Genomic DNA, 23,092 nt, shown 5'->3' with positions numbered 1-23,092 from the left:
GGAATGCCCTTGGCTTGGCGCTCCCTGGGAAGGTGTGGTCTGGTCTCAGCACACAGTGTAAAGAACCGCACCCCCCCCCCCCCCGCCCTTCTTTTTTCAAAATGTCCCATGAACTTGCTTGTTTTTCCAAGTCATGCTCGGAGTTCCTCCCTGTCCCCAGGTTTCTAACAGCTCTTTCCTCTGAAAATGAAACACAAACACACCAATGGTCTGGGCAGAGGTCCCTCAGGGGAATGTATGGTTTCACTGTCCTGGCAGGTGCTAGTCTGACAGCTCCTCGGTGATTACTTGGTAGTAACGAAAGCGGCCTTGGAAGGAAATGCCTGCTCTCTCCCCGGGGCTGGCCCGGCCCCTCAGGTTCACGGTCAGGATGGTGATGTTCAAAATGTGACTAGCACACGCACCCAGCAGCTCACTGCGCTGTTCCCAGGGCCCCGGGAGGCAAGCGGACAAGAGCAGTTATCCCCATTTGGCTGAAGGAGACAGCAAGGCCCAGAGAACGTCAGACTCTCTGGGCGGAGTTTGAGGCGCAGCTGGAATGTTCGTTGTTCCTACTGTGTGCGCCGCTCGCTCCAGCAGCCCTGTGCACCCAGGTAAGGGAGCAGACGGGGGCAGAGGCAGAACAACAGAGGCTGCTTATCAGTTTGGGGCCTGTCGACATGTTTATGGTTCATTCCCATCTACTCCCAGATGGGCTGAGCGACCTGCGGCGTGCCCCCTGCCCTCTCTGCGCCTGTGTGAAATGAGAGCTTGGGCAAATTCAGTTCAGAGAGTCAGACTTACTATGAGTGGGACACTGAGGACTGAAAACTGAATGAAGGAAGCACAGTCCACACCCTGTGTGGAGTCCACACCCTTCATTTGGTTTCAGTGTGGAGGACAGTGCTACGAGCGGGGCCCCAGGTGTGTGGGGGAGGCACAGAGGGCACCTGCTCAGCCAGCTGGGAAGCCTTCCTGAAGCAGGCAACTCCTAAATGGAGACCTGCATGGTGGATAGGTGTCACCCAGGTGAAGAGGGACTGGGGCCCACGGGGAGGAACGACGGTCCTGAAGGTGCCAGGCTTACGTGCGTGATTCTAACGCACCTGCCGTGGCAAAGGCTTCCATGGGCCAGGGATGGACCCAGAGAGACAGACAAGTCTCTGCCTTCACAGAGCTGGGGGTTGAGTCATCCTCACCTGGGCTCACTCCATTCATCCCCCTTCTTCCTCCCCACTTACATCTCCCCGACACTCCAAATCCCCACCTTGTCCCCTCGGCTTGTGTGGAGAACTCTACCTAAAGTAGCCCGAAGTGTAGACAGATGGTTAGATGTCTACATGCTTGACGTCCATCGCATATCCCCCCCCCCCAATCAGATTAACTCCCCTGCACCCCTGCCCCACTTTCCAGGGTCTCTAAATTCCTGCCACTGGCCACCCCCTTGGGTTTAGGCACTGAAGGTCACTCTAAAAGTAAGCCTGGAAAGGAACTAACCTACGAATCCATGAGAACTCACAAAGCCCTTAAATCAGTGGCTCCAGAACCTGGCTGGGAATCAGGCTTATCTGGGGATGTTTAGAAGTACCCCCCAGAGATTCTGATTTTGCAAGTCTTGGACTGGGCTAAGGAATCTGTATACTTTTTACATCTTTCACAGGCAATTCCGTCCTGCCAGCTTTAGGAACCTCTAGATTGCATTATCAGGTGATCACCAGGTTTTGCAATAATGGAAAGCGGGCCACAGAGGAATTGGGGGCAGGATGCCCAGTCAAGAAACAGTTAACAAACAGGGCACCTGGGTGGCTCAGTCCAGGAGGCGGCCGACTTCGGCTCAGGTCACGATCTCACGGTTCGTGAGTTCGATCCCAAGAAAGAAACAGTTAACAAGCACTACTTAACAAACATCGACTTTCAGAGCACTTCGTATGAACAAGCAAGTAAACTAACGAACGCATAAATGAATGTTTGGGGGGGCACTTTATTACGTGCCAGGCACTTCCTCCGACGTTAACATTAATCCTCTGACATCAGTCCTCACAGCAGCCCTGTGAGAGAGACAGCAGTCCCGTTTTAAAGCTGAGGAAACTGATACACAGAAGCCAGGTGACTCATCCAAGTCACTCAGCTGGCTGAGGGGCAACTCCTTGGCCTCATTCTCCCCGTCTCTGGGCAGAAGAGGGCGGGGAGCCCTGAGTTGCATCAGCGAATTATTGGCTAGGCAGAATCCTTCGAAGTACTTTCTTTCTGGTTCGAAGCTCAGATTTATTTCCCTCCTCTCCCCTCTGGATCGTGAGTAATGACTCTTCTTACAACACTATTATTTGAGAGGCCGGAAAGAAGCAAAGAGTCTGTAGACTCACTTGAACCACTGGAGGGTAGAGTCTGACATTACATTTTTGGAACCATCCTCCCCCCTGGGTTACAACATCCTTGGCTCAGTGGTTGGGGAGAAGCAGAGAGGACAGTGCAGAGAAGAGGCGTTGCCAAGTGAGGCGTTTGGCGTTGGGCCAGACCGCCATCCACCCTCCACCTGCTGCCTCCCCTGCAGGGGGCACCTCTCCCATACCTCAGCCTTTCATCGGCCTCTCCCATGGGGGGCCACTGTCCCCAGGCCCTTTACCACCAGAATGTCCAGCTTAGGGCTGCCCTGAGATTTAGCCTGGATCACAGCCTGACTTCTAGAACCATTCTTCCCTTTCTCCTTCTATGGGTCTGTGCCAAGCAATGATGAATCAAAGGCAAGCCCTATCCTTGGGGGCCCACGGCTCCCTTTCCCTCATTACTCGTCTTCCCTCTCTATTTATTTCATGTCCCCCTCTCCTTTACTATTTCTCTTTAAAAAAAATTTTTTTTTAAACATTTATTCATGTTTGAGTGAGAGAGAGACAGCACATGAGCAGGGGAGGAGAGAGAGGGGGAGACACAGAATAGGAAGCAGGCTCTAGGCTCTGAGCTGTCAGCACAGCCCAACATGGGGCTCGAACCCATGAACTGCGAGATCATGACCTGAGCTGAAGTTGGACACTTAACCGACTGAGCCCCCCAGGCGCCCCTCCTTTGCTATTTCTCTTCATTGGTTTTTTCTACAACTTTCCACGTCTGTGTTATTGGCTCAGGGTGACTCATCACAGCTAAACCAGGAAGAAATGATTCAAGAGGGACAGTGGAAGGATTTAGGGATTCCACAGAAAGCAACAGCAACCTTGTCAAGATGGTCTCTGGTCAATGACAAGCCTTTGCCATCGGCCGTGTGTGCCTGAGGGTTGGAGCCGTGTGGAAGAGAAGAAGAGCCATTTGAACGAGTCTGGGATCCTGAGGAAGCCTTCTTCAGGAAGAAGTCAGGGAAAGCTAGAAGGAGCTATTCTATCCAAGCCTGGAGGAAACGAGTTTCAGGTTAAGCAGTGGCCCATCACTGGTAAGATTAGTGAGAAAAAGCATGTATATAGCAAGCACATGGATTTGTTTTCATAATTGAATACAACCTTAAAACATGATTATTGTGGTTTTCTTTCTTTTTTTATTTTTATTTTTTTCTTTTACAGAGAGCAGGAGAGAGGGGAAGAGGGAGAGAGAGAGAATCTTAACAGGCTCCACGCTTGGAGCTCGGCGGGGAGCTAGAGGCGGGGCTCGATGCTACGATCCTGGGATCACGACCTGAGCCAAAATCAAGAGTCGGACACTCAACCAACTGAACCACCCAGGCGCCCCGATTGTGGTTTTCAACAAAGAGTTCTGTGTTTCACATTTTATAGCCTGACCCAGCGGAAGCACGGGCTACCCTGAACGGTAACATCTACAGGGCGCCTAGAGGATTGGCGTGAGGAGCCGTTACCGGGCTGCCTCGCTCCCCCTGGTGTCAGTTATGAGAATTGCAGATAAAGTGCCAATGAGCAATTAATAACCAGTCTTGAAAATTCAAACCTATGCAATTATAGTTAAGACATTCTCAACATGGAGTGAGTTTCAGTATTACTTTGTTCTCCACGTAAGGAACCCTCCTTCCCTGTCCGGCACTGGACCTAGAAAGGACGTTGGGGTCCCAAAAAGAGCCCTGCTGGCAGAGACGCGGGAGCCAGGCGTTAGAGTCCATAGGCCCCGGGGCGAGGGGAGCGAGGTGGTGGTGGGTGGAGACGATGCTGAGTTGGCAAATCCCTCTGGCTTCCCTGAACTGCCCAAATTAAATTTATTTTCTTTCATGGAGGTTAGTAACCAGGAGACTTTCCTTTCAGCGTTTCCACTACCAAGATTGTGCGTCTTACCCCCAAAGCATGCAATGGTTGGCCCCTTGCCTCTCCGAGCTCAGCACTAAAGTCGTTCGCCACCCAGAGGACCCGCTCAAGCTCCCTGTCAGGTTGATCAGTCGTCTCTGTGGCTCAGGTTCCCTGGGCCGTCGCCTACATACTCTTCAAGTCCTGGGTTTCCCTGTGTGGTTCTGGCATTAAAGAAAGGAGGAGGAGGTGGAGGAGGAGGAGGGGGGGGCAGGGGAAGGGAAGGAAGAGGAGGGGGAGGAAGAGGGGGAGGAGGAGAAGAGGGAAGAAGAGGGGGAGGGGGAGGAGGAGGAAGAAGAAAGAAGAAGAAGAAGGAGGAGGAGGAGGAGGAGGAGGAGGAGGAGAGGGAGAGGACAAGAAAGAAAGGAGGAGAGGAAGAGACAACAAGGCAAGAAGAGATCAAAGTATCTGGAGCTTGGAGGAGCCTGGAAAACGTTTGCTGGCTGCGTCTTAAGCTGTGGGCTTCTGGTACGTCTTCCAGGCCCTGAAAGACCCTGAAGGGCCCCCAGCTCCTTCCCCAGGAGGACCACTGTCTGGATATCCACTGCTCCGGCCCTCTGGGGGAGGGGCGGGGAGCACTCTCTTCTTGTGCATGTGCTGCCTGCCAGGGTCTGCTGGGTATCTTGGCCTGGGGCCCTGAGCCAACATCCCCCCACCTCCCTTCCGCGAGCAGTTTTTCTCTCTCTCTTCCTCTCTCTGGTGCGTTGGGTGGTTTCATCCTATCCTGTGCTGTAGTGATTTATCCTTTAACCAGAATGAGTCATGGCACCGGATTTTATTTGTTCCAAGAGAAAATAGCAGAGGGTATTTATGCGCTGCGGTATTGGGAGCCTGCTCCAGGGCCTGAGCCAGGAAAAGGGCTTAGGACGCTCCTGGGTGAGATTTCTCCAGCAACAAAGGCTGAGGCCGCCCCAGGCCTGACAACCGGCATGGGCACCAAGGAGGAGGGATGGGCTTGGATAAGACCCGTCATTCTGCCCCAAACAACAGTCCTTAGGGCCCTTTTTCTTGACACCTCTCCCCAGACACGATATCCTTTTGTGGGGGACAGGCCAGCATAAGGCACTAACTTATCCAGCAAAATCTGCCCGCTCACCTTCTCCTATTGCTCCCTCATGAAAACACATTTGGGCTCGCATCACTATGCCCATTTCGCAGGTGAAGAAACCCTGGTCCAGTAAGTGGCTGTGACATGCTTCAGTTCCGGCGGCTTGGAAAGTGGCTGAGCAGGGAAGGGAATGCAGGTTTGTGTGGATCTGGACGCCTAGATGTTTCCTGCAGTAAAAAGCCACCCCCTCGTGCCTTCGTGTATCAGCCCAGGCAGAAGATCTTCACCAACCTTGAGACCTGCCATAACCCTGAGGGAGGGGGCCACGAATGAGAGGCTGGAAACCGCCGGGGTTGGGAGGGGAGAGAAGGGCAGGTCCTGAGGGCACCCCGGAGCTTAGGCTTGACACCCAGTTTTTGTGGACTTATTCCTCATGGATTAGCTTTCCAGTCAACCCCAAATTCTATCACCAGCGGGCCTCCTGTTATCTGAGAAGGTCTATACAGAAAGGCATTGGAAAGAATGAACACCTTACCCAATTCCAACTTAGTGTAAGTAGCTACCACCTAGTGATCTTGAGACAAGAGACCCAGGATGGTGGGTAGACTAAGCCTTGGGCAGTTTTCACCTGGGCGCCAGGTGGGGATATCACAGGAGGAGGAGGCTGGCTCCTATCGCAGGAAGAGGAGTTGGGAGACCTGGTTTCAATCCTGCCTCTCCCACTCACTTGCTGTGTGACCTTGGTGTAGTCTCTGTCTCTGGCACTCAGTTTCCTTGTCTATAAAATAAGGGGATTGGGGTGAAGAATTTCTAAGACCCTTCCCTTCCCAGGCGGGGTGGGGGGGGGGCGGGAGAGATGCCACAGGGGTGGAGTAGTCCTGAAGACCAACCACATTGATGTTTGCTATAGGTCCCTCTGTGCCTCCCGGGCCTGCTCGCAGCCACCCCGTCCCTCCCCAATCCGCCTCAGCCTCCGAGAATTGGGGACTGCTGGAGACCGCACCAGTGGTGACCCTGTCTTCAGGCGAAGGAGAGAGCCCCCCTGCCTGGGGTCTCCGCCAGAGAAGAGGTCTCTGGGGAGAGATGGGGTATCTACTATCCTATACGGGGCAGGTCCGTTCCAACTTTGTCTTAGGGGCTGAGGGTGCCTGACTCCCACGTGATGCCAAGCTTTTGGGGGGAAGTGGTGGTCCTCGCAGGGTGTGCACGCAGCCCTCCATCTCGCTCCCCAATACCTCAGTGTCCACATGCAGGACAATGGCACAGCCCTTTCAGCATGTGACCACACAGTCCCTGAGTTCAGTCATCGCAGAAGAATTCACAGGGACCCCCTCAAAGAGATGGGAGGCTGTCTAGGACTTTGGATGAACCAAGCCGCCAAATCTGTCCTTCTGTTGCTGAGGGTGATGACAGTTATACTCAAGATGCTTCTTTTCCCCAAACAGAAGTTGCTGTTTCCCACCAGGACACCCCAGAATTGCCTGGAGACTGAGGCGCCAGCATGGTTCTGTGGGGGTCCTCCTAATCTACTGGATTCCCTCTCTGTTTCCTCTCAGCCTCCAGGGCCCTTCCCCCTCGCTCCCCTGTCTGCACAGAAGCTCCCCTCCGTCCCCAGCCATGGGTGCGCACCACTGGCCAGGTAGCGCTGGAAGGCATCGGAGCAGGCCAGGTGGGCAGATGCCGGGGAGTTGGGCCGGGGTCCCTCCCCTTACGGGTACAGTCAGGCTGATGAGATTAATACACTGGTGGCTGTGCACAGGAGCGAGGGCTGGGAAGGTGGGGTACAGGACAGTCTCCCCTGGCTTTGGCCCCACCTGAGACTCCAGTGCAGGGGCCAAGGAGGAAGTGGGGCGTGGGGAGACAAGGGATGCGGTGGAGGAGGGGGCGGAGGGGAAGAAACACTGAAAAGTAAGGAGCAGGATGGGAAATCCAGAAACCAGGCAGAGGAAATGGGCAAAGAGAAGAAAAAAGAAAATGGAAAGGTAGGAGAAGGCAGAAGAAGGGCTAAGGGAGACAGGAGGAGTCTTAGGGGGATGACAATAGTGAAGTGTGAGCAGGTTTTCGCAAACCGCCCCCGCTCTCCCTGCAGCCCCATCCCCAGCTGGCTCTGGGCTCTCAAAGTCCCCATTTCCCCACAGGTTCCCCGCACGTGGCTCAGGTCATTTTGCTTCTGCCTGTTGCCATGAACTTAAGATTCCGGGGACAGAGATCTCTAGGTCTGTGGTTCTCAGAGTGTGGTCCCCAGACCAGCAGCCCCAGCAGCCCCTGGGAGCTTGCTAGACAAGTGAGTTCTCAGGTCCCACCCCAGACCTGCGGACCCAGAAACTCTGGATGTGGGGCCCTCGGGGGACTCTGGTGCCCCTGCTGACGTGTGAGGACCACTTGCTATAGAGGTTCACACAAGTTGCAGTGAGTCCTCTTGAGAGCCTCTAGATGCACTCTGTGTGCGTAAGTGCGCATCCTGAGTGTTTCTGTCCGTCCATCGCAAGGGCTCTGGCCCCGTAGAGGTTTGCCCAGTGCTGCAAACTCTCCGGCTGGGCCCCCGGTGGCTTCTCGGAGAGGCTGTCGGGGACAAGCTTCAGAGTGTGTGCACCACCCCCTCTGTCTTGCAATTCTCCCCTCCTCTGCCCTCTGCGACACCGAACTCCCTTATCCCCCTTGCCTCTGATGGTTCTCCCTCCTCCCCACTCCCACCCACGGGCATCCTAGGGTTCTTTCCTCAGCTCCCTCCTTCTCTCTGAATGCTCCTCTGTGAACCTAGTTCTCCCAACGCACATCTGAGTCTGGGCCCTGATCTCCCTGCCAAGGTGAAGGTCTCTGTCCCCTGCTGCCGGCCGGCCACCTGTCCCCAATGACCCTTGGATACCTCAGACCAATGGGGCCAAAGCTTAGCTCACATGTTCCCCCAAAGTCTGTCTCCTATTGCTGGGTTTTGCTTTTCTGTTTTTTCATTGTCTTCCCAGTCAGCCAGATATGCCCCCAGCCATCCTTCAACCTGTTTCATCTAACTCCTTCTCTTCTTGCCTTAGCTCGCTCTACTCCAGCCACACTCATGGTTCCTTGAACATGCTGAGCATCTTCCTACCTCAGGGCCTTTACACTTGCCATCCTCTCTGCCTGGAACACTCTTTTTTTTTTTTTTTTTTTTCAAGTTTCCATGATTGTCTCAGATTCTCCCTTTCCTTCCGGTCTCTGACTGCTGTCACCCTAGCATTGAGGCCTTTCTTGGTGGCCAGCATAAGGCGACAGCACTTCCCCCAACTCGTAAGCCCCCTTACCCTGCCTAATGCGTCTCCATTGCACGGATCACCATCTGACAGATGATGGGGAAACTGACAGTGTGTCTTCCCCCGCTAGAAGAAGGGCTCCATCAGGGTTGGGACTCTGTAGTTTTGTTCACCATTGAATTCCCAGGATCTAGCACCAGGTTCTCAAGGATGAATGAATGAATGAACTACTGACACTCATAAGGTCCGCCCCTTCCTCAAGCCCCGGCCCTTAGACCTTCCCCTTAACCTAGACTTCCATAGCCTTCCCACCAGCCTCCTCACCTCTAGGCTCTCCTCCCTCGGTTCCACCCTCACATAGTAGCCAAACTGAGCACCCTGAAAATTATACCTCGGGTGAACCGCTCTCCTGCTCTGAAACCTCCAATGGCTCCCCACTGCCTCCCAGATACAGTCGCCTTGCTCTGGTGTCTAGGAGTCTCTAGGGTATTGTCCTCGCCCTCCCAGTCTTTGGCCTCACTCTCTGCTTTCTGCACCTTCTCCTCCAGCCACATGGGATGGCATCCTTTCTCTAAACATGGCCTCTTTTTTTTTCTCCTCTGCACAATCACCCATGCTGTTCCATCCATCTGTTATATTTTTCTCACCCACATCCATTCTGCCCATGGAAATCCTACCCATCTGGAAGCCCCCTCCTCCATAGCCTCCCCCAACTCCTTCCACCTCCCGAATTAGAAATTTCTCCCTCACATGAATTCCCCTGATCTTTTCTGTGTGCCCTCTCTTGGTATTTATTGATCATTGGGTATTGGTTGGGGTTCTATGAGCATACACCCTCTCTTCCTGGCTGGGCACAGCACATTTATGTGACTCTGCTAGAGTTGGGCCCTGGGGGACACCACTGCCTCAGTTCCCATGGGGCCAGCAGCATGGCCAGTGGGGAGAGACAGCGCCGACGGAGACTGTGGGTTTCCAGCTGGTGGGGCTGCTTCTGTTCTGGGCTCCTCTGGGGCTAATGAGACCTGGGCCCCAGACCTGGCTCGGGCATTTACCGTGTCCTCTCTCTTCAGTCTCAGTTGCCTCCCCTGGAAAATGAGGACAAAGCCTACTTCTCTTACACGTGGCTCACATCCCTGAACCTGCACCCCAGGGACCTCACCATGCCCTCTTGTTCTTGAATCCCACTGAGTTCCAAAGGGCTCTCTTTGTGGAGCCCACCAGGGCTGTCTGGCTCCTGCTCCCCAGTGCCCTCAAGGGGAGAGAGCAACATGCTCTGCCTTGCTGAGAGCTGGCGCTTCTCTCTCCAGGGGTGACAGCTTCAATGACAAATTGGAAACTTGTGGGGCCCGGCTCTGCTTTTTTTCCTAGCACCAGGAGGCTTCCTGCTCCGGGGGGACCAAAGGCATGGAGAGGCCCTCTGCAAACCCTACACCGGAGCTTCTGGGACATCAAATGGTCTGAAAAAAATTAACTGACTTAATGATTTCAATGTACATGCATTAGAGTCACATGGATTAAATTTCTCTGAAAATACACAAGGGCTTTAAAAGCAGGGGCAGAGAATACTTAGCACAAGAGGAATTTGTTTGCTCTTTTCCTTTTTGTGTGTTTGTGAGTCTGGAGTTGGGGCGCAATGGGCAGAAGGGGAAGGGTTAAGGAAATCAAGTGACATCCCCACCAGGTCTGTCCCCCTTCATCCTGCAACTGATTACACCAGGCCCTGGTGCCCTTGACGTTCGAGGAGGCCCACAGCCTGGTAAATGGGGGCCAGGCCTCCTTGGCGCCTGTGGTGGAAGATAGCTGGTGGGTCCTTCTCTGCAGCGGTGCTGGGACCTGGATTTCTGGGCAGTCACTGGGGAGTGATGTGGTCCCCTACTCGCATCTCCCCACCCTCAGGGGAGATGGTGATCCTCACGGGTCCCCCTGCGAGAGTCTCCTGGGGAGCTCTTTAAAACACACACTCCCTGGCCTCATTGCAGGCCCAGGAGATGCCGACCCAGGTGTGCCAGCCCTGCCTTAAGGGCTGGGAGCCAGGTCCATACCCAGGAGGCAGACTGTCAGAGGAAGACTCTCGACCAAGCGTCCAGAGGCCCCATTTCAGGGTTGGCTGCTTGCTCGCTGCAAGCCGCTCAGTCCCCACTGCCTGCTGTACACATTCACGTTTGGGGTATTTTCTGATCTTGCCTAACACCCTGAGATCGGTAAGTTCATATCCATTCTAGACACAAGCAAACAGAGGCGCAGGGAGGCCGAGAGAGCTTCTCCCAAGGTCTTCCTCCGAGAGACGGTCTTTGGACAGCAAGCCGTTGCATCTGCCCTCCCTCTGAGCCGCCTGCTGGCATGGAGTTGAATCAACACGCACCACTGGAGCTGTCCCCATGCATAATTTCCAGCCAGTGTCCCCCAAATGACACTGGCATCAACCTCTTTTCCTATGATCAACAGCCACAGGGTCTTGTGTCTGAGCACAGCTCTTGGGATGCTGCCCTACAGGGCAGGAAAAATGGGGGCCGGGGGGGGGGAAGCGAAAGGCAAGCATCCAAGTTAGATAAACGGGTGTCCCTGCAGTGGGGACAGGTTCCTGAAAGGCCCTGTGTGCTTCTGTCCGTTCTGCATGAGGTGCAGCTCCCTGGGGTTCCAGGGCCTCTCTGTCTCTCCCAACCCAGCTGTGACAGAAAACAAACCCAGGACACATGGCTACAGTGTAGTACCAGCCCTCTCCCACGATGTGCTCAGATCAGCAAAAGTGACCAGGAGTTGATTCTATCAGACCTTTCTGCTCCTCTAGGCTCAACCTCCAAGACTCCACTCAGACGCCCCTCTTCTATGAAGGCCTCCCAGAGACCCCAGGCACAGGGATTTCTCCTTTCAAACTCGGGCTGAGTTTCTTCTATGAGGAAGATGCTGTGTGGGCTGCTCTCAGACACAGGGAAATGAAGACGGTGTCCAGTAGGGGGGGATGCACCGTGGGCCTAAGTGACTCCAACACAAGGTAGGAAGTGATATATGCCATCGGAGAGAGGGTTTAGGAAAGGTAAGGCCATTTTAGGCCAGGAGAAGGATCCAGAAAGCTGCATGGAGAAAGTGGCCTTACAAAGATGAACATAATTAACAGCAGCTCATATTTTGTCTTGTATTGTTTTTTAATTATTTCAAGGATATTAGTGCCGCCTCCTCAAATGGTCTGTGAGTTATTTGTGAGTGAAACCATGCCTTACTCGCACTAATATTTTGCAGAAACTAGTAACGTTTATTAACAGAAGCTTACTAAACAAATAGTAGTCAAAACAAATTCAATCTTGCCAAAGCCAGTTCCATTTAATCTTTTTTTTTTTTTAAATGCTTATTTGTTTTGAGAGAGAGAGGGAGAGAGAGAGAGAACACCAGCAGGGGTAGGGGCGGAGAGAGAGGAGAGAGAGAATCCCAAGCAGGATCTACACTGTCAGCGCAGAGCCCCACACGGGGCTCAAACTCACAAACCATGAGATCATGACCTGAGCTGAAATCAAGACTCAGGTGCTTAACCAATTGAGTCACCCAGGCACCCCCAGTTCCATTCAATCTTTAACCCTTCATAGCACATACAAAATATGTACCTTATTTTGGGGCTGGTTGAGAGAGATTTAAATCATTAATTTAGTCTTTTGGGGCACCTGGGTGGCTCAGTTGGTTAAGTGTCTGACTTCGGCTCAGGTCACCATCTCGCGGTCTGTGGGTTCGAGCCCCGCGTCGGGTTCTGTGCTGACAGCTCAGAGCCTGGAGCCTGCTTCAGATTCTGTGTCTCCCTTTCTCTCTACCCCTCCTCTGCTCATGCCCTGTCTCTCTCTGTCTCTCAAAAATGAATAAACATTAAAAAATGTTTTAAATCATTATTTTGGTCTTTCAAAATATGTTCTTTTGAGCATCTACTAATTGCCAGGGATTATACCCCTCATTTCAGAAAGAAAGACAATGAAACAGGCAATCAGTATCCAGTTTGATGAAAGTTATGAAAAACAAAATACAGAATTCTATGGGGCAACTACTCTGGTGATGGGAAGGGATGGTCAGAGAAGGTTTCTCAGAGGAAGTGAAATATCATTTGATAAAAGAATGTGGACTTTCAATTCTAGCCATAAACAAATTATGAAAGCTAGATAAAACACACGGAACAACTATTTTCAGGCACTGGGCAGCAATCAATGCAGAGCTCGGTACTCAGAAAAGGCAAGCAGAGGAGCTAAATCCACATTCACCCCGGCTCTCTACATGAGGGAACTTTCTTTATTTGGGCACAGGGGAATAAAATCCAGAGAGCAGCAGCCGTGCTGAGTGGAGGAAACAGTGACTGAGGCTGGGGCTGAAACTAGGATTTGGTAGGGGCAGGCAGAAGGGAGACAGCCACAGAAAAAGAGCCTCCAAAACTCTGCTAACGTTTTCCCTCAGGATCCTTGGCTGATTCCTAAGCTGTGTATGCATCTTGTGAGACTCTAGAAAATCTGCTGGTGGGGAAAAGTTTTTAGAGGCTGTCCAATGCCTGGCAGATGTTGGGGTTCATGCCTGATCTGAATGGAGAAACTTTGATGACTATTGTGGGCTTTCAGGGGAGATCCCAGAAAATCCATGCCTTAGGAATTAAGGCCACACCCTAAGAGGAAGGACAAAACTAGATGATAGCTGCCCTAACCAAGGCCCAAACAAAGCCAATGGTAAGATTTAGGTGATTTCATCAGTATTTTAATTGCCTCTCAGAACAAAATATAAAATTCTTTATTTAATTTATTTTATCCTATTTTATTTTACAATGTTTATTTATTTATTTTGAGAGAGAGAGAAAGAAAGAAAGAAAGAGAGAGAGAGAGAGAACAAGCATGGAAGGGGCAGAGAGAGAGGGAGAGAGAATCCCAAGCAGGCTCCATGCTGCCAATGCAGAGCCTGATACAGAGCTTGAACCCATGAACTGTGAGATCATGACCTGAGCCAAAACCAAGAGTTGGATGCTTAACAAACTGAGCCACCTAGGTGCCCTGAAAATGTATAATTCTTTTAAAGAAGGTAACATAATCTATAGCCTCTACTGTGTAACATTCACAACGTCCAACATAGACTAAAATAAAAAATTACTAAACAGGCAAAGAATCAGGATAATCAACTGATAATCATAAGATAAATCGTCATTAGAAGCAGACCCAGAGATGATACAGATATTGGAGTTAGCCAAGGACTTCAAAATAACTATGATTAGTATGTTAAAAAAAAAAAAAGACTAAAAAATCAACAAATGGGAGAAAGATTATTTTAATAGAATTAGAATCTATAAAAAAGAATCAAATTGAAATTCAGGAGCTGCAAAATAAAATATCTGTAATTAAGAATATATCAGATGCATTTAGCTACACAGTATACCTCATGTACATAGAAACAGAATTCCTGAGACTATATCAATGGAAAAAATTTTTTAGAAAAATCAATGAGTACAGTTAACCATATTAACAAAATAAAGGAGAAGAACCATATAACACTGCAGTCTTTGCAGAAAAAGCACCTGATAAAATTCAACACTTACACACACACATACACACACACAACCTCAGAAAACTAGGAATAGGAAAAAAAACTTCCTTAATCTGAAGGTATCTATAACAAATGAATAAGCTATAGTCAAAATCTTATTTAATTGTGAAATACTGTTAAGTTTTCCCTCTTATAAAGGAAGTAAGAAAAGTGTGTTCAATGTCACAATTTCTATTCAACTTTGTACTGAATGTCCTGACCGTTGCAATTAGGCAATTTAAATAAATAAAAGCTACAAAGACTGGAAAACAAGAAATAAAACTGTAATTATTTCAAATGATCTGATTATATACCCAGGAAATTCAGAAGAATAGTATCAAACTATTAGAAATAATAAGTTAATTTTGTAATATTGCTGGATATAACGTAAGGATACAAAACCAACCATATTTTTATTTTTTTACATTTTGTTTTAGAGAGAGAGTGTGTGCGAGCAGGGGAAAGGGGCAGAGGAAGAGAGAGAGAGAGAGAGAGAGAGAGAGAGAGAGAGAGAGAGAGAGAGAGAGAAAGAGAGAGAGAGAGAAAGAGAATCCCAAGCAGGCTCCACACTCAATGCAGAGGCTGATGTGGGGCTCAATCCCACAATCCCAGGACCACAACATGAGCCAAAATCAAGAGTCGGACACCCAACCAACTGAGCCATCCAGGCACCCTGACTGTCTTTTCCTATACTACCAAAAAAAAGATTAGAAAATGAAATAACATTCCACTTTAATTAGCATAAAATAGCAAATACCTAGGAGTTAATGTCGTAAAAGACACAAGAATTTTACACTGAAAACTTGAAAGCACTATTGAGAGAAGCATTATTAGTTTTCTTAAACAGGATGTACAAGAAACACTAACCATAAGAAAGTTTTACAAGTTCAACTTTATTAAAGTTAAGAACTTCTGTTCCTTGAAAGATACTGTTAAGAGAATGAAAAAGCCTATCATAGACTAGGAGTTCTTTGCAATGCTTTTCTCTGACAAAGGATTTGTATGCGGAATATGTCTTTTAAAATTCTATAAGACGATAAGGAAAAGAAACACAACACAATTTTTCAAATGGGCGAAAGTCACAAATCAGACACTTCACAAAACGGGATACCAAAAGGCCAGTACACTTACACAAAATTACTCAACGTCATTAGTCGCTATAGTAACCCAAGTTTAACTCACAAGAAGATACCACCGGAATAGCTAAAATCAAAAAGACTGATAATACCAAGTGTTAGTGAAAATATGGAGCGATGGAAACTCCATTACATTACTAAAGAAAAGTTGAAATTGGCAAATCATTTTGGAAAAAAGGGCTTGGCAGATCATACTAAAGCTACATTACCTACCCTTTAACTCAGCGATTCTCCTCCTGAGCATACACCCAATAAAAATGAGAGCAGACATCCACCAAGACATATATGAGAATGTTAATAGCATCTCCACTCAAATTAGCCAAAAAATGGAAACAACCCAAATATCCATCAATAATTAAGTGAATAAATACACTCTGCAGTGGAATATTACACCAGTGAAGGAACACGAAGTATAATACATTCCGCGATATATTAAACCCCAAAGACATAATGTTGAGTAAAACAGGTCAGGTATAAATGAGTACTTGCAGTATGATACCATCTATATGAAGTGCAAAACCAGGCAAAACAAAGCTGGTGACAGTGGCCAAAATAGGGATTACTTGGAGGGGCACTGACTGCCCCTCCCGTGTGACAGGGGTCACACGGGAGCTTTCTGAGGGGCTGGAAATGTTCTGGATCATGTTCTGGAAGGTGATGACATGGGCCTATACATATGTAAAATTTCACTGAGCTGTACAGTGGAGATGCCTACATTTTATTGTGTCTAGTTATACCTCGAAAGAAAGACAATAAGATACTCCTTTAAAAAAAATATGAGAGGATTAGCCAGATCAGCATGGTGGGGTAAGGTGAGGGGGGTAGGTAGGAGACGACATCACTGAGGGAGGGCATAGCATGTGCAAAGAAGGTCTACAGGGAGAACTGGAAAAACAGAAAAACTTCAGTTTGGCCAGAGTGTTGACTACAAGCAAGGAGTGGAAAAAGTGGAAGGAGAAGAGGTTGGGGAGGGTAGGCAGAGGCAACACTGGGAAGAGAGCAGGGTAGAACGTTTATCGCCACTGTCCGTGTGGTCCCTTGACTCGTCAAGGGTATCTAAGAGGGCCAAGAGAGGCCCAGCCTCTTCCATTTCAGGAAGGAGGGCCTTGCCTTCTGGCAGCTAAAACCCAGGCAGAGGGAGAAGAATGGCGATTAATAGTACATGTGTGGGGCAGATCTTACTGGGGTGCTGAAAACGTTCCAAGACTGATTTATAGCGATGGCTGCATAACTTAGTAAATTTGTTTAAAAAAAAAAAAAAAAAAAACATTGACTTGGGAAAAAAAAAAATTGACCTGTACACTTGAAAAGAGTGCTTTATGATACGTAAAATATAAGCCAATAAAGTTATTTTTAAAAGTCAGAGGCAGACCCTTCCCCCCTCTTGATTGTCCCTGCCCCCAGAGGCATCCTTGGGAGGTTCCTGGCCCTCTCCCCCAACCCTGCCTCGCTCTCGCTTTCTTCTGCCCCACCTTCGCCTGTGGTTTAGCTTGTGAGCACACACACCCATCCTCAGAGACACTCCCCAACACCTCTCCAAGCAGCCAGGATCAGAGGCACTACCCCACTGATGAGACACTGAGGCCCTGAGAGCAGACGGGAAGGGGTAACTATCGGTTCTGGATGCCTGCTACCTGTGCTGTCACATAACGTGCCACCTACTATTTTCTTTCCCATTTCTCAGATGAGAAGATGGAGGGCCTGATGTGGAATGCTCGAGGTTTCATAGTCAAGGGCAGATGATATGAAGCCAGGACAAGAAGTCAAGTCACTGGACGTGAAGGTGTCTACACATGAGGGCCACTGTGGGCAGCCGATGGAGGGGCTGGGTGTGTGGGGGGGGTCCAGGGCTGGGTGGGGTGACAGCTCTCACTCACCACTTCTTTTCTTTTCTTTTTGACAGAAAGAAAGAGAGAGCATGCACAAATGGAGGAGGGGCAGAGACAGAGGGAGGGAGAGCATCTCCGCTGAATGCAGAGCCTGATGCGGGGCTCAGTCTCACGAAGTGTGAGATCATGACCTGAGCAAAAATCAAGAGTTGGACGCTTAACCAACTGAGCCACCCAGGCGCCCCTCACTCACCACTTATTGCCACTGATGTCATGCTGCTGCACTGTGTAACCGAAGAAGGCGGCCCTGGAGCCAGCGATGATTCGAGGCTTCCTGGTGTCCATGTTGAAGGTGTCCGTGAACCCTGGGGCGGGGAGAAGAGGACAGTCAGGCAGGAAGAGGTCTGGGCCCCAGTTGGTTGATGGTCCCCACTGGCAGGTCTTGGGTGTGGGAGGAGTATGGTCCCCTGTCCTTGGGGAGCCGCTATATGAGGTGGTTAATGTAGTCCCCGCTTTGGGGAGCCCACAGTCTGATAGGAGAGGTAGGAGAGGCGCACCCCCTGCCCTGCAAGAGCCATAATCTGATAGGGGAGGCATAAAACCTACTCTCAAGTACACCAGGTCTGACTGGGAAGACCTGGACCCTCCTTCTGAGAATGCCAGTCTCATGGTAGGGGTGGGGAGAAGATAGCTCCTTTCCTCCTCCACTATCCCTACCTCCAACTCCACTCCTTCTAGCTTCTGCTGGTTTCCTCTTCCATTTCGTTCTCTCTTTTCTCCTCCTCCTGTCCCTCCTGCTCCTCCCTCTCTTCCTCCCTCTCATCTCTGCCTGCTAAAGAGTCAAGGAACTGCCTTCCCACCTGTCCCCCGCCAAGCCTTGGTTCCTAGTGGCCACGACTCCAGCTCTACTGGCTCACCACCACCTTCTGAACTGATTTGCAAAGCTCTGCCTGACTTCAGTTGGGGGTCACTGCTCGGCCGGGGCAGTTGACGCAAAGCAGAGAAACAGTCTCGTAGCCCTTTCACCCTGGCCTCTAAGGTTTTCCTTGTTTCGTGAGGTCACGTGTCAATGAACCAATTCCAGCTGCCAGACAGCCTTGGTGTTGAGCCTTTGGCATTCTTGTGCCAAATCACAAGAAACAACAACTCACATCTGCATGGCAGCTTGGTTCCTGAGTCTCTTCACATCTGCCGCCATTTTCCCTCACAGGACCTTGGGAGAATGAAGAAGCATCATCCACATTTGGCAAAGGGGGATCCAGTGCCAAAGTGGTTACGAGGCTTGTCCAAGGGTGCACAGGGGGTCAGTGGTAGCAGCAAGAACTAGGACCTGAGATGCCTGCTCTTTGACTCCTTCCCTCCACGAGGCATTTTCAGGGCAGGTCTGGCCTCCTTACCCATCATTAGTAGTAGGAACACCAAACTTGGGACCCATGGGCCTTGAGGGGTGGCATCCTACCATCAGCCCAAATTTTCAGATTAGTGAAATACAATCAGTAGAATAGAATAGAATAGAATAGAATAGAATAGAATAGAATATCACTCCCCCCCCCCTTTCACGTATGTGTAGGGCGTGAAATACACGTTTATGTATTTCAAAGAACTTTTACATATATGTTACCCATTTGACCTCTATGACAGCCCTGTGACGTGGGTAGCAAAGGGTAGCCTGCGGGACAGGGCCTCTGAATGTGAGGCTAGTACCTTGAGTTTCCCACTGTCCTGCCCATGGACACTGAATCCCTGGGCTGAGTATTTGAGGGGGATGCCCAGGGGCACCTACTTGAACAAGAACTATTGTAAAAGGACAAGTGGTTTCTTCCACACTTTCTTTTTTGCTCTGCGAATGGATGCAGTGGCCGAAAGTTTCATCATTAGAGTCATTGAATTAGAGTCCCGGAGGGAAAACTGGAACTCCTTGGAGTCGGGATATTAGATATATGTTATCTCCCTTGTCTATGTCAATTGGTTATTAGTGCTGCCTGGAGCACTGTGTTAAGAGAGATTCTGAGGTCAAGTCTGTGCTCAGTGGGCAAGACTAGTGTGATCAATGAGCGGGATGGATCCTGCCATGGAAACAGGAGAGGACAGTGGCAGCAAGCTGCTATGTAGCTGTCCTCATATTCCTACTCTGCCACAGGAATTTAGTGTCATGGCTCAGAGTGGGGCTGGGAGACGTACTTAACTCATTAGTGCCTTATTTACCAGGCCCAGACTCTGAACAGACTTATCAGCCTGGTTAGCAGCAGGCAGCCTCAGGAAAGGGGACCCTGGTCAGGTGAGCCCAGGGGGAGGAACCAAGGACCCTGGTTCTTGGCCAGTAAGGGCATGTCCTGGAAGAGAAAGGGACGATAGTGTCACCTATGCAGGGCTGGGAGGTGGGCAGCGAGGGGTCGAAGAAGCGGGGTTTGCAGACAAGGAACTCGCTCTCTCTCCAAATCCGTTCCAGGAGTGAACACACATACACACACGCACACACACATGCACACACATATACATGTGCACACGCAATACACGCGCACACACATGCTTGTGTGCACACACACGCACATTTACAGGCACAGGCCACATCCCTGATGGTGTGCAACACTTTGTCTGGCTCCCTGGCGCCCCCTGGAGACACCCCATGGTGTCCCTGGTCCTCTTGCTGTATCTGACCTCAGCAGGTGGAGGTGACCCTGAAGAAGGGGAAGGCACGTTCTGGCCGTCAGGACCCTCCCACCATTTCCAGGCCTACAGGAGGGTGAGGGCCAGGGAAGATGAGGCCATAAATTGTGTCTTTGAGGTCCTCCCACTACCAGTGCTTCTTGTGTGAACATGGCCAGGGGGTCCCTCCAAGATCTGTCAGATCCTGTTACTCCTCAGCCCCATACCCTCCACTGGGTTCCCACCCCACTCAGTCACAGCCAGACTCCTTACCTGCAAGGCCCTGTGTGACCACGCCCTCCCCGCCCCCGTGCTGTTCTTTCTTTTTATAATTTTTTTTTAATGTTTACTTATTTTTGAGACAGAGACAGAGCATGGACAGGGGAGGGGCAGAGAGAGAGGGAGACACAGAATCTGAAGCAGCTCCAGGCTCCGGGCTGTCAGCACAGAGCCTGATTGGGGGCTTGAACTCACGAATGGCGAGAACATGACCTGAGCGGAAGTCAGATGCCCAACCGACTGAACCACCCAGCCGCCCCTCATGCTGTTCTTTCTGCTCTTTTCCTGTCCTCCCTCCTCCATCCATCTGCTCCAGCCACGCTTTCCCCACTGGTCGGTCCTAATGATGCCTCAGACCGCCCTCTGCTCAGCACCTTTGCCCTGGCTGTTCCCTCTGCCTGGAACACTCCTCCCCGGTCAGCTGCACAGCTCACCCCTCAAGTCATCCAGGTGTCTGTCTCAGTGCCATCTTACCCACCACCGGGCCACCCCATCACTTTCCGTCCCCCTCCTCCTTCTCCATTTTTCCTGACAGCACTTATCACAAACATATTACATATTTATCTGTTTCTCGTCATGCGGCTGATAGACCATAATATTCCTATGTTCTCTAAGTGGCACGAAACACTGCTGTACCCTCAGCTTCTCCTTAGCCCTTGGTGCCTGGTCGTAGGTATCGACTGACTGGATGGCTGGGAACCAGGCGCCACGTTGGGCTGGGATGCCCTCTCCCCTCCATGAGGAAAAGGGGAAAGAAAAGAATATTTCCTGAGCACTGAGATGTTCCAGGCATGATTCTAGGTATCTAACCATCGACTTTACATTAATTAGTTAGATCTTACACCAGCCCTGTGAGATAGGTATTATCCTACCTCTAGGAGGTTAAATAATTTGCCCTAAATCACTCAGCTGGGAGGAGATCAGAGCAAGTCCATGATCAAATAGCTCAGGGCACTGGGGTGATGTATTACCCCTGGGAGACCAGGCTTTTATAACAAGGACCCAATAGGGAGGAGGGAATATTTTTTTCAGAGAAGGGGGTCTTCCCTGCCCTCTGCTCTCCGGGGCCACCTCCTCTGCTTTGGAATTCTGCTGGGAGAAGGAAATGGAGAGAAGGCGGATCCCTGTTCTCCTTCCCTCACCTGGGGGTCTGTCTAGGACCAGTCTAGTCTCCCCTGCACCCCCACCCCCAGCCTCCTGGGGATAGGATTAGTGAAGCCAGCTACAGGCTAGAGGACAAAAGCCCTCAGGGCCAGGGTATTAAGTTACAAAGTGGTGGTGTCCTCACTGGCGTGGGCATTTGCTTCTGATCAAACCAAGCCAGAGAATGGGTTTCCTAAAAGTGATGGCAAGTCGGATGCTCTGACCTCAGCTCCCAATGAGATCTCTGGCCCGCTCCTCTGATGGCAGATGGCTTTCACGCGTGGGGAATGTACTCTTCTCAGAGATTTATGATCTCCAAATACCAATAAAACAAAACAAAGTTGTTTTTAATGGGAATCAACAGGCCAGTCGCAGAGACGCTGGGAGACTGGCTGCTTTTCTGCCCTTGCTATTGATGACAGAGGGTGGAAACCCACAATTCTTGGGCTGCTCTCCTGTGGACTGTGGCCAAAGTTACATCAGCTTTTTCAGAAGCTTATCTGTATTTTTAAAAAGCACCAGTCAGTCCCAAGAAGGGATGGAAATCACAGCCCTGAGCTCGAGTACCACTGCAGGCTAAGGTGAACACCATGGCCCCGTTACCAGGTGGGGCAGTCCCAGTCCCAAATGCTGAGGCACGCTGGCCAGCATGCATCCAGAGCTCCTGTCGGCCAACAGCTCCACCGGGAGCCCTCACTCTAGCTCAAGGTCGGCCGCTGGGCTTCCATGCTGCACTGGTCCCTTTTCATGGCTCACCCCCCACTGCCCACCCCGGTCCCAAATCCTCCACATGTCTGCAGACTCACTTGTGCTAGTTTTCCTCTGGCTGCCTGCGTGCAGTTACCAAGGGCCCCTTTCTGCTCCCTAAGATGCCCCTTCCTCCCGCCCTGGGGCCTTTGCACTTGCTGCCTCTCTGATGAACGTCTCATCCTCATCAAATCTCAGCACAAATGTCACATCCCCTCACATCCCCAGAAGCCTCCCTGACCCCCGATTATACCAGGTCTTGCCTGATGATCTCATCACCTCTTGTACTCACCAGTACAAGTGACTTCTTTATTATCACAGTTAGTAATTGGAACTGGTGTGATCATTTGGTTGATGGCGGCTCCACGAATGCCAGATAGGGTCTGTTTACTCACTGCTGGCTTCAGCACCCAGCCCGGGACTGGCCCCGAACAGCACTGAGGGGTGAGCAAGACAGGAAGAGAGTGGGGAGCCTACCAGCTAGGGAGAGCTGCGTGGAGAGTAAGTGCAAGGCTGTGACCAGTCTGCCATGATGCTTAGAGAAGCAGGGACCATGGTGGGCTAGGGCAGTCAGGAAGCTTCTGGGGCTGTGATCTCAGCCTGGAAGGTTGATGCATACAAATTGGTGAGGCGGCCCAAAGGCGGTAGGCAGGAATTTCTGGTGTGAAGGGAAGAAGAGAAGAGCCTGCCTGGCACAGGTGTCAGGACTGTCTAGCTCCTCCTGCCCTCCTGCCAGACTCCTTGAGGGTGAGTCCAGGCAAGGAGACAGCATGGCTTTTGAGATGAGGGAGGGCTGGTTAGAAGCCTGGCTCCAGCATTCATTCACTAATGGGCGACCCGGGGTCAGTTCCTTCTTCTTTCTGGCTGTTAGTTTACTCATCTATAAAATGGGACTAATAATGCCCACCTCGAAGGGCGGGTGACGAGACTGAATGCAGTACCCAAACTGTGGCAGTGCCTGGTAGGTGGAAAGCACTCAATACATCTTGGTTGAATTAAATTGAGTCAAGATTCCCCGTTCTCTGGGCTGCCTCTGTGCCTCTGCCCACGCTGTTCATCTGCCCTAGGAGGCATTTCCTTCTTCCTTCCTTTCTTTCTTTCTTTCTTTCTTTCTTTATTCCTTCCTTCCTTCCTTCCTTCCTTCCTTCCTTTCTCTCTCTCCTTTTCTTTTCTTCCTTCCTTCCTTCCTTCCTTCCTTCCTTCCTTCCTTCCTTCCTTCCTTCCTTCCTTCCTTTCTTTCTTTCTTTCTTTCTTT

At 50.6% G+C, this 23,092-nt stretch overlaps 1 protein-coding gene across 1 annotated transcript in view; it reads right to left on the bottom strand.

The window, feature by feature from the left end:
• The window catches only part of ITGA11 (integrin subunit alpha 11), a 125,990-nt gene that overhangs the window by 73,985 nt on the left and 28,913 nt on the right, over positions 1–23,092 (bottom strand). The window contains exon 2 of the mRNA XM_058737264.1: positions 17,276–17,387. Coding sequence (XP_058593247.1) covers positions 17,276–17,387 — 112 coding nt within the window. The remainder of the gene's footprint in view (positions 1–17,275; positions 17,388–23,092) is intronic.

The sequence above is a fragment of the Neofelis nebulosa genome, chromosome 7 (genome assembly GCF_028018385.1).
Source record: "Neofelis nebulosa isolate mNeoNeb1 chromosome 7, mNeoNeb1.pri, whole genome shotgun sequence".
Taxonomy (NCBI): domain Eukaryota; kingdom Metazoa; phylum Chordata; class Mammalia; order Carnivora; family Felidae; genus Neofelis; species Neofelis nebulosa.
Note: the sequence above shows the minus strand (reverse complement) of the source record. Positions and strands in the feature narration are given on the sequence as shown.